Source organism: Dioscorea cayenensis, chromosome 16 (assembly GCF_009730915.1).
Source record: "Dioscorea cayenensis subsp. rotundata cultivar TDr96_F1 chromosome 16, TDr96_F1_v2_PseudoChromosome.rev07_lg8_w22 25.fasta, whole genome shotgun sequence".
In the NCBI taxonomy this organism is placed as follows: domain Eukaryota; kingdom Viridiplantae; phylum Streptophyta; class Magnoliopsida; order Dioscoreales; family Dioscoreaceae; genus Dioscorea; species Dioscorea cayenensis.
The window spans coordinates 6,408,898-6,421,251 of record NC_052486.1 but is presented as its reverse complement, the minus strand read 5'-3'; the positions used below and the strand labels follow the sequence as shown (position 1 = coordinate 6,421,251).

Genomic DNA, 12,354 nt, shown 5'->3' with positions numbered 1-12,354 from the left:
GTTATTATGGTAAAGTAAATTTGTTATGATTTATTTCCGATTTCTAAATTTCACTTTGTTATTTAATCCGCTTTGTTACATTTTGTATGTTTTTTAAAGATTATTGAACATTTTGTCATCCCGATATTTTTAGTGGTTACTTACTGGGCTCCCAAGCTCATAATCCTGTTGTTAATTTTTTTTTCAGGTTTTGAGGCCTTGTATGCCTACTTGGTTTCGGCCTTGTAGGTGTGCGGCAGTTTGTCAGCGCACTAGGCCTGGTGAGCCGGGTTTCGGGCGTGATAAATTTAGTGGTATCAGAGACAGGTTAGAAGAGAAATTGTTTTTGCCTTCGTGTATTAGATAGATTCGTTAAATTCCAGTAAGAGTGAGAAAACCCCAAGATAAGTGGGTTGTGGAGGTTGTGGTATCTGCCTAGATGGCACTTCACTTTAAATTTTTTTGGAAGTTGCATACTAGAGCATGAGTCTTTGTGTGATAGCTTGAGTTGTAGGAAAGCCTTGATTTGTTTGATGTTCATTTTTTTATTTTGTAGATTGCTATGTATATGATTTTCTTTGACAGACATGAATATCTATATAAGAAAAGAAAAGAGGAATCTTGAAATTATTTATGTGATGATTTGGAAAATTATTAGAATTGAATTTGTGGTTGTTTATATATATAATTATTGTGCATGTTGTGAATTTCCATATTTTGACTTTGTGCTGGCTGAAATTGCATCCCAAATTCAGAGCCTTGGTAAATATTATTTGGAGAAGGATACAACTAGAAAATTATAGCACTTTTCCATAACTAATCACCTGCAAAATTTTGAAGTTATTGGATTTGTAACCAATGAGATATGTTTGCTTAAGTAGACCCTTCTCATTTGTTGTTATTGTGCAAGGCATGAGGAAGGAATTGTACTTTTTATGATTTATGAGGTTGAATTGGCCAAAGTGCATAATACAAAGAACGTTTGTTATGATTTAGCTATGTGCTTTAAAAATATCTCTGTAATTAGATGTATATGTTGGATGATATTCATGATTTTGTAAAAACCAGGTTGAAATTTTAATATGCAAAAATTTGGTGAATTTCATGATGATGCTATAATTTGAGGAGCGCTAAGAATATTATGGAACTTTATCACATTTTATCTTGGTGAGTAAATTTATTTTGAAGAGAAATCATGATGTTGGCAAGTTAAATATTGCTAATTAGGAAAAATTTCTGGAGGTTAACGTGTCGATCATGTTCCCCGACTTTGTTTGTTTGTTGTGTAGTTTTTGGTGCTTTGAGTGGCAAGATAATGGTTGAAATTTTTGAGGAGCAAAATTATTATAAATCGATACTTTTCTTTGATTTTCTTGAAACTAAGAAGAGGCACTAAATGATATATATGATTCTTATGTTCAGTTGTATTGTTTTTACTGAATTAATGGTCAATCTAGAGAATCATTATGTACTTCGAAGGTGAAATAAGTTCCATTGTTGTAATTCTACCAGCAAAAAGATATAAAGGATCATACCTTAGTGTTTAGGAATATTTAAGAAATTTTGATGATTATACTCCAAATATTTGTTTGTGGATGATTCAAAACAAAGTTTAAGCTTGGTAGATAATTGGCGGTTCTCGATTGGTTTTAATTTGCTTATGTTTTTCAATCAATGAGAAAATTTTAGAGTGTTCAAATATTGTTGTGGATTGGAGTATATGTATAATTTTGAAGTTTTGATGTTTGATGGTTGCCAAGTTTGATCTATGAGAATCATGTATGGTGATTTTAGTAGGCAACATTGATTCCAGTGGATGAGAAAGAAATTAATGGCATTTTAGTTTTTTTTTCTAAACTTGTTTGATTTAGTTATCATATCCATGGGATGATACAGGAATTGGGGATTTTAATCGAGGTTTGATAGATTGCAATGATGGTAATGTTTTTGCGGTTTTAAATTCTTTTGAAGTCGGATGACAACAAACACATGGAATATATGCTCATATTGATGTTTAATCAAGGATGTTCAAAAGCATTGAATTCTATATTATGTTTGATATGAGTTTGAGACAAACCAAAGATTGGTTTATTTTTTTTATTTGTTGTGACCATCGCCCTTAGAAGTATCATCAATCAAGTTTTGTTTGAATCCATGGGTCTTTGAATCTTATCATCTAATTCGATGACGCTCGAACTTTTTCATGGTCTGAATTTTACTTGAAGTCTGCTTTGATGGTTAAGTTAAGTTTAGAGGACTAAACCTTTTTTTTAGGAGGGTAGATTGTGGGCCCCACACTTTTTTTTTAATTATTTTATTAATTGTGCATGGATGGCAGTTACGGAATTTTTTTTAATTATCTTTTATTTAGGTTTCAAAACCCTAGTCGCCGTCTCTTTGTTTCTTTCGTTATGGTTTTTTGTTTGGATTAAGAAGAGGGAGAGATCTAGTTCCCCCCTTTTTCTCCTGATTTGGTGTGTGGTGTCGTGGCGAGGACGGGGATAGGTCTCTCCGTCAAGAGTTTTGTCTCGAAAAAAATATCGTAGGATTTGGGGGGTTTTTTTGAGCGATCGACAAGTAAGTAAACCACACTGTAAATATTAATATATGATGTATTTGTGACACTTGTTAAATTATTTTTATTAAATTATTTCTTCTATTGTTTGGTCACTTGGCTATCTTATTAGTAAATTATTTTTTTTTCTAACATTGATTTCAGACTTATTTTTTTGTTTAATTCTCGAGTATTATTCTTTGGAATTTGTTTAAAAAGGTGAAAAATTCCTGGATTGTTTGATGATTCAGTATTGAGTAAATTTCTATATATTATGTTTCATGAGGTTATTTCTTTTTGAATTCCAAGTTATTTGTATGTATATATGTGTGTATAAATATGTATATTAACTTTGGCTATTTATTTGTTGTTTTGTTAAGTGTGTTATTGTTGATATAATTGGTTTAATTTTTTTGTAAAAAGCGGGATCACCGAATTTCAGTATTTTTTTTGTGGATAATGATTTTGGACCCAACATATTTTGTTATAGAAACTCGTAGTCCCCAATTAACTGTGCAATAACCCTGTCACTGGGGGTTAAACACTAACCGTGTCGACACGTACTTCTGACATAGAAACTATAGTTTCGCACCGTTCCGTCGGTGAAGAATAACGGCTTCTGATATTCTGGCTCGGGTCATCGAGGGTAAACCTATGAGTTCTGAAATCCGACTCGGGTCACCGAGTTTAAATAAATGAGTTATGATATTTTGTTTTGGCATTAGTTGTTTGGGGGACATATATGCTTGTTATTATGGTAAAGTAAATTTGTTATGATTTATTTCTGATTTCTAAATTTCACTTTGTTATTTAATCCGCTTTGTTACATTTTGTATGTTTTTTAAAGATTATTGAACATTTTGTCATCCCGATATTTTTAGTGGTTACTTACTGGGCTCCCAAGCTCATAATCCTGTTGTTAATTTTTTTTTCAGTTTTTGAGACCTTGTATGCCTACTTGGTTTCGGCCTTGTAGGTGTGCGGCAGTTTGTCAGCGCACTGGGCCTGGTGAGCTGGGTTCGGGGCGTGATATACCCGGTTTAAAAATGATTGGATAGTCGGATATCCGGATCTAAATTCAAGTTTTGCTTAATTTGGAATATTATTTCTATAATTTTTTTAAGTTCAATATAAATTTTTTTTAGCAAAGTTATTATTTAAACAAAGAAAAAAAAGAATATGTTTTTTTTTTCTTTTTTTTTTTTGTACTTGACAGGTTTGATGGAAATAAATGAAATAATTTTTAATAGCATATAAGCAGGGACAGTTAATATTATTCAAATTAAAGAAATTCAATGGTACTTGAGCTAAACTAAGTTTAATTTAAAGTAAACTATATACGCATACATAGGTTAATTTATATTACTAGCATAAAAAAAAAATAAAAATCAAAATCAAAATCGAAATCGAGTTCTATTCGAAACTTTATATCCGATAGATAGATATTTCACATATTTTAATGTCCTATTCACTTAGTTTTTTTTAACTAATTGTTTATGCTTCCATTTTCATAGTTGCTTTTCTAGACTCTGAATTTGTTCAATTCCTAATTGGTTATTTTTTAAGTTAAATAAATAAGTCATCGGATCATAAATGGAAGAACTGATTAAGCCTAAGCATTTTGAATATAAAATTAAATCATTAATATATTCACATATGCTAAAAACCTCATTGGATTCGTGTATTTGGTTTTCGTTTCTTTCTACTAGGATTTGATTTGGTTTTTATCTTAAAAATTCAGATCGGATATCCAATTTGGTTTTTTTTTTTTTTATCGAGTACCTAAAAAATTCGGGTAAAAAATTTAGATATTAGATCAGATCATTAGATATGGATTTTTCTATTTACTTCTAGTCAAAAGTTCAACTAAGGTTTACTAGGGGTTAAACCTAGATCAATAATAAAATATAAAATATTATAATATTTAGTTGAGAGGAAGGACTAAGTGAAGAATATATAATTTGAATGAAAGGAGAATATAAATAAATTATTTTTGCTTAAAAATATTATCTAATTAGTCCAAGCTTGATCTATATATATATATATATATATGTATGCGTGTGTAATTTAAGATTCTACATTACAATAACAATAATTTTTAGAAATAAAAATAAAAAAGAAAAAGAAAAAAACAAAATGACAAATTGAAATACTTCAACTGTTAGGATCTTATCAACAAGCAAGGCAAAATTATCATGCGAAAATATACATAACAATATGCAGCCGATAGCAAAATTTAACGACAAATAAACATAATAAAACCCTATTGCATGCCAGAACTAGGATTAAAAGTTTTTACCTTTTTCTAATGACGATTCTGAATATACCCTTGTTTCCCGAAATCGAAAAGGGAATGCGAATCGCGACTCCCCTCCACAATCTACACACAAATGCCTCTGGGAATCAAGCAGGTATGCTAGTACCTCGAGATCGACACTTGTTTTTTGGTTCGTATAGCAAGCACTCGAGATCGATCAACGAGACTCAAGAGAAAAAGCAATTTCCTCTTGTCTCGAGATCCGATCTATAAAGAAGAGAAAAAAGGGATGTAGGTGCAGCGGCGCCGGGATCCGGTGGCGGGCACTGGTGGCGGCGGTCAAGGGAGAAGAGGAGTGGGTGGCGACTAGTGTTTCTCAAGAGACTATCTCTCAATCACTCTATTTTTCCTCTCTTTCATATTAGGGTTAGGCCATCTATCTATATTGGAAACCCAAAACCCTAATTTATGATAAAACCCTTCACTCCTAATCAAATTACGAATCTCTTCTTTACTTGATTAATTAAACATTTTAATTAACCCGATCGATTAGATTGGATCAACACTTAATAAGGCCCAACCCGAATAAGCAATTCGGTCTACCTAATTAGGTTTTCACCAAAACCCTAATTGGGTGGTCCAATAAATAATAAATACTGAACATTGATCCCCGCATTTTTAGTGTACTATCCTATAGGTCCATTTAACATTTTTAATGAGCTTAAACAACTTTAACGCTCATAAATCATAATTATTCTCTAGCAAGATAATACAATTAACTAATATTAAATGAAGGTCAATTTCGAGAACTAACAGAACCTATGTAACCTCATACAATCCTTTGCCACTGAATATCTTAATTAGCATAAGGCATGGAACGACTCACCGTTATTTGAAGTCTAATTAATTTCTTGATCTCTTAGTGAACTGACTAGGTCAAGTAAATGATAACTCTTATCGTTTCCCTTGGCCGTGACCACGCATTACTCAGTCTCACAAATCGAGTGGACTGTGATATTCACTCTCTCTAGAGAGAGAGGCAATCCCTTCACTTCACTCATGTCTTTCAGCATGAACTGTGACATGCCCAAACATACCCGCACTTTCTACTCAATTACGAATGATATTAGGCGTAAGTCAAAGCATGTAAGGATTCATATGAGATCCATAGTGATTTCAGGTCGAAGGATTCGAGTGCAAGAATTGCTTGAGAAAAACACTTATGACTTTACAACCATGTAGTGTTCTCAAGAGCGGATCAACTCAGGTACACTATTCCCTAACATGTATCTATGTCCTTTGATTGATATCCCATATCCTATGACTTGTAAAACAAGGTCATCTAACAAAAGACATACTAGTCTTAATTTATTTTCATTCCCATGAAAATAATCGACTAGGGACATTTAGAATATTGTTCTAGTTTATGCTCCAAGGTTTTACTTTCCAAATCACACATTTGATAACTTGAGCAGAACCAATATTCAAGGATGTTTTATCTTATTAACTATGCACAAAAATAATAATAGATAAAACGATGTCTCATAATAATTATCCAAATAATAAGAGTTCATACAATGTATTGGGCCTATAGCTTACACTAACAATCTCCCAGCAGCACTAGTCCCAATCAGACATAACTCTAAGACCAAAAGACCTAACATGATGATCATTTTTTGGCCTAGCCAACTCCTTGGTCAAAGGATCAGCTACATTATCTTCTCCAACAATCTTGCAAACTTTTCACATCTCCTTTATTGACGATCTCCTGAATTATATGGAATCTCCTGAGTATGTGTTTTGACTTCTAGTATGACCAGGGCTCCTTGGCCTGTGCTATGACCCCGTTGTTGTAATAAAAAAGGTTTATTGGATCTAGGATGCTTGGGACAACTCTTAATCCAGTAAGGAACCTCTTAAGCCAAACAATTTCCTTAGCAGTATCCAATACAACCATATACTCAAACTATGTGGTAGAATTAGCGACGGTGTCCTATTTTGAGCTTTTCCAGCTTACAGCACCTCCATTCTAGCAAAACACATAACCAGATTGTGATTTATTGTCGTCGACATTGGTTTGAAATGCAGCATCAGTGTAACCTGATACAATGAGCTTATTCTCACCATAGTACACTAAGAAGTAATCTTTAGTCCTTCGTAAGTACTTAAGAATACTCTTGACAGTAGACCAATGGTTTTTTCCTAGATCCTATTGGAATCTACTAGTCATGCTTAGTGCATGTGCGACATTCAATCTAGTACATAGCATGGCATATATGATAGATCCTATAACAGACGCGTAAGGGATCTTACTCATGTGTTCTCTTTGTTTTTCAGTCTGAGGACAATCCCCTTTACTTAGAACAACTCCCTGAGACATAGGTAAAAACCCTTTCTTCGAGTTGGATATACTAAACCATTTCAATATCGTATCAATGTACTTTTCTTGACTTAGTCTCAAAAGCTGTTATGATCTATCCTTATAGATCTTTATATCTAGTATAATCTTGGCTTCACCTAAGTTCTTCATTGAGAAACACTTCCTTAACTATTGCTTAACATTTAACAATGTCAAGATGTCGTTTCCAATAAGCAAGATATCATCGACATACAACACAAGGAAAACGACTATGCTTCCACTAGCCTTCTTGTACACACAAGGCTCATCCTTGTTTTTGAGAAAGCCAAACCTTCTGACTGCCTCATCAAAACAGAGGTTCCAACTTCAGGATGCTTGCTTGAGTCCATAAATGGACCTCAGCAGCTTGCACACCTTGTTAGGGTACTTCTGATCTACAAAACCCTCAGGCTATGTTATGTACACATCCTCAAGGAGGTTTCCATTAAGGAAAGCCATTTTTTCATGGATTTGAGCATGACTACAGGTAAAAAGGTTTCGTCATAGTCAATACCATGAGTCTGTCTAAAACCATTCACCACTAGTCTACCTTTGAAGGTGTTATTGGCCTTACGTTTAAAAATCCATTTGCACTCAATGATCTTAGCACCTTTAGGTAGATCAACAAAGTCCATACTTGGTTATCATACACCGATTGCATTTTGGATTTCACAGCTCCAAGACATTTATCTGAATTGTTGGTGTACTCATCCTGATCCACTAGCTCTAAGCTTTGATTGTCAGTAATGAGAAACCCATATCTCTCAGGCTCATGAAGAATCCTGCGAGACCTTCTTGGTTCTTGTGTAATGGGTTCGGGTTCCACAACTCTTTGTGAATCCGTTTCCATTTCCAAACTATCCTTTACAAGAATTTGTGGTACTTGAACCACCTAAAGTTGTAATCCACTCCCACTATTCTTCTTGAGAAAAAACTCCTTCTCCAAGAAAACAACATTCCAAGCAATAAACACTTTGTTCTCTTTAGGGTTGTCAAAATAGTATCCCTTATTTTCCTTGGGATACCCCACAAATAGGCACTTGTCGGTCTTAGATGCTAGCTTGTCCAATGTTAACCTTTTAACATATGACTCACAACCCCAAATCTGTAGAAAAGTCATATTAGGCTTTCGCCTAGTCCACATCTCATATGGTGTCTTTTCTAATGCCTTAGTTGGAGTTCTATTTAGCAGGAATGCAGCAGTCTCAAGGCCATATCCCAAAAAGGATATTGGAAGACCAGCTTCAATCATCATTAATCGAACCATATCCAATAAAGTCCGATTCCTCATTTCTGACACACCATTCCATTGAGGTGTTCCAGGAGGAGTGAGTTGTAAAACTATTTCACACTCTTTCAAATAATGGTCAAACTCTCAGCTTAAGTATTTATCACCTCGATCTAATCGAATGGTTTTAATACTTTTGCCAAGTTGGTTTTGCACTTCATTCTTAAACTCCTTGAATTTTTCAAAAGTCTCAAACTTGTGCTTCATAAGATAGACATAGCCATATCTACTGAAGTAATTCGTGAAAGTAACGAAGTACACAAAACCAGCTCTAGCGTGTGTGCTTAATGGTCCATATACATCAGTATGTATCAGTCCCAATAAATCACCTGCCTTTTCACCATGTTTGTTAAAGGGTCTTTTAGTCATTTTTCCATGGATACAAGATTTACATGTCTCAAATGATTCAAAATCAAATAAGCCAAGAACTCCATCCCTATGAAGTCTTGAGATACATTTCTCGTTTACGTGGCTTAAACGATAATACCAAAAGTATGAAGGGTTCAACTCGTTCAATTTAACCCTTTTAGTATCTATGTTATAGATGGATTTATGGGTTTCTAAGTCTAGAATGTAAAGCTAATGCATTACTAAGCATAGCATTGCTATACAAAATGTCCTCACGAAAAATTGCAATAACATTATTCTCAATAATGAAGTTATAACCATCATTATCCAAACAAGAAACTGAAATAATGCTTATGCTTATAGCAGGCACATAATAACAATTTATTAAATTCAAAACAAGTCCAAAAGGCAAAGTTAATCGATAGTCTTATATCTCTATAGTAGAAACCCTTGCTCTGTTCCCTACTCTTAGGTTAACTTCGCCTTTAGTCAAATGTCTCCTATTTCTTAGTCGCTACACATTTGAACAAATGTGAGAACCACATCCAGTATGCAATACCCATGATATAGAAATAGAGATATTGACTTCTATCATATGGATATATGAAGTATAGGCCTTGCCTCCTTTCTTCAACTCTTCCAAGTAGAGTGGACAGTTTCTCTTCCAATGACCAGCTTCATTGCAGTGAAAACACATACCCTCTTTCTGAGATTTGGGCTTGGGTTTCTTAGCCTCCTTGCCTTTGGATTAAGGTCCAACCTTCTCCTTGGGCTTGAACTTGGCTTTACCCTTCCTATTTCCACTCTTGTCCTTGTCCTTCAGTATCGTAAGCACCAGGATAGATTTCTTGATACTCTGCTCAGCATTTTTAAGCATCCTATGCAGCTTGGCAAATGTCTTATCCATACCATGAATGTTATAGTTCATGACAAACTGATCATAACTATCTGCCAAGGACCTTAAGAAAAGATCCACCATAAGTTTCTTTTGGATCGGCGCATCAGGTTTCTCGAGCATATCAATATACCCCTTCATCTTGAGCACATGGGCACTTACTGAAGTGCCCTGAGCCATCCTACAGGAGGTCAACACTTTCGTGGTCATGAACCATTCATGTATGGCTTGTTCCTAGAACATTTCCTTAAGATGCACCATAATATCATAAGCCTCCATATCCACGAACTGCTTTTGCAATTCTGAACTCATGGTGGCCAGCATGAGGTAGGTAACATCATTAGAGTCATTCTTCACCTTGTCGAATACCTCTTTAACAGCAGCAGTAGCATTCATTGTCGGTGCTTCAGACAACGGTTTCTTAATGGATTCTAGTTCCCATCTTTGCCTAAGAACAATTCTCAGGTTTTGAGACCAATCAAGGAAATTGGTTCGATTGAGCTTGTCCTTCTCAAGGACAGATCATAACGAAAAATTTTGTGAATTTGCATTATTGGTTGTCATTATGATCTACATAGAATTAAAAGCAAGATTCAGTTATAAGGTCTTATAAAGTTTCCCACATATACAAATTAATATCCCAATGTAAATAATTCGTTGTTAGTAATTTATTGTGGGCTAAGATCCATATTTCACTTCGTTTTGGTCAAGCTGAGCCTGTACACCCAAGAATAGGTTATTTAGGTAGGAACTCTTTCCAGTCACATCACATATGATTTTTGGATATAATGGGGTTAACTTTAGTGTTAAAGCACACCCTATTTTTTTTCTTTTCAATGCCTAGGGCTAGGACAGTCCCACTACCCATCCAAAGTCAAACCTTTACTCGAGTGTTGGACATAATCATTATCACAACACTTAACTCACAAAGATAATCTAACGCGCTCAGCTTTGGCATGACCCATGTTTCGATGATCGATGCCTTGACAAGTTTTGAGTAAGTGACGGCATTTTCATGACTTACTATTGTTGGGATTAATTACGGCTTACATGGCAATAGCGGAATTCCATTCAACCAAACACATGTAAGGAATAAATAAAAGCAGGGATAAATGTGACATTCATGGGCCAGAAAAACCTAAACCTAGAGACTATTTCCAACAGGTTCCTCTTCTGGTTGTGCCATGAGAAGCTCTCCCACCAACCTTTGGGGCTTCGTCTTCACCAAGTCACCTTGGCTTCAATTTTATACAATATAAAATAAAAAATAAAACTAACAACGACACGTAGACTGTACACAAAAAATATAACAACTCGCAGGCCGTATAAAAATAAAATGACACGCAGGCCTTTTACAAAAGCTAAGGCCCATGAATGCACCAACCAACATTCATCACACGCATATTAAATAAACAAAACAAGAAAGATATGGAATCCAAATTTTAATTAACTTTTAATTTAAGCCATACATGAATTGTGTGTTTAGGTTTTAAGAACTAACCCGGTAACGGGCTTGGGTGTTAATCCAAATGATCAAACCCTTTGATCTATTTCATCAAATGAAATGTTCTTAAAACCCCTAAAACTCACTATTAGTTGATTTGTGTTATCAATCAAACTAATCGATTCCTTATATAGAATTTTAATGTTTAAGACATGACAATTATACCAAAAAAACAATAAAACAATCATACCATAAGAGCATATATATATATGGCACATAACAAAAATAAGCCTAACAAAACAATTTTAAAGACCTATAAATGGACGTATGGCCTAATATATATATATATATATAACAGATTTTAAAATCCTAATGTACTAAATCCTAATCCAATCAAGATTTGCAAATAGGAAATAAAATCTTTCTAAAATTAAGCATGATCAATTATTTCCTAATCATATTTAGAAATATTAACTAGTTAATCAGATTAACAAAATTAACAGAATACGGATCTATCATCCTATTCTATTAGCATGCAATGTCAATCAAAGCAACATTATAAATAGATCTAACATCTAATCCTATAGGCATGCAAAACTTGGCTCTGGTACCACTATTAGGATCTTTTCAATGAACAAGGCAATTATCATGCGGAAACATACATGCCGATACGCAGCGGATAGCAAAATTTATTGGCAAGTAAACATAATAAAACCCTATTGCCTGCCAGAACTAGGATTAAAAGTTTTTACCTTTTTTTATGATGATTCTGAACGTACCCTTGTTCCCCGAAATCGAAAGGGACTCCGAATCGCGAATCCCCTCTTCAATCACATACACACGAACAACAAGACTGGAGAGAAAAAACAATTTCCTCTTGTCTCAAGATCCGATCTATATAGAAGAGAAAAAGGAGATGTAGGCGGAGCTGTGGCGAGATCCGGTGGCGGGCACTGGCGGCGACAGTTAAGGGAGAAGAGGAGTGGGTGGTGGCTAGGCTTTCTCAAGGGACTATCTCTTAATCACTCTATTTTTCCTCTCTTTCATATTAGGGTTAGACCATCTATCTATATTGGGAAACCCAAACCCTAATTTATGATAAAACCATTCACTCCTAATCAAATTATGAATCTCTTCTTTACTTGATTAATTAAACTATTTTAATTAACCAAATCGATTAGATTGGCAATG

The 12,354-nt window shown here is 34.4% G+C and overlaps 1 protein-coding gene across 1 annotated transcript; it reads right to left on the bottom strand.

The window, feature by feature from the left end:
• Nucleotides 1-9,572: 9,572 nt before the first annotated feature.
• Nucleotides 9,573-10,115, bottom strand: LOC120278474. Its single transcript, XM_039285265.1, has 2 exons — nt 9,961-10,115; nt 9,573-9,900 (listed from the first exon to the last, which is right to left on the bottom strand). The coding sequence occupies exons 1-2, from the start codon at nt 10,113-10,115 to the stop codon at nt 9,573-9,575; spliced, it is 483 nt and encodes a 160-aa protein (XP_039141199.1).
• Nucleotides 10,116-12,354: the final 2,239 nt, after the last annotated feature.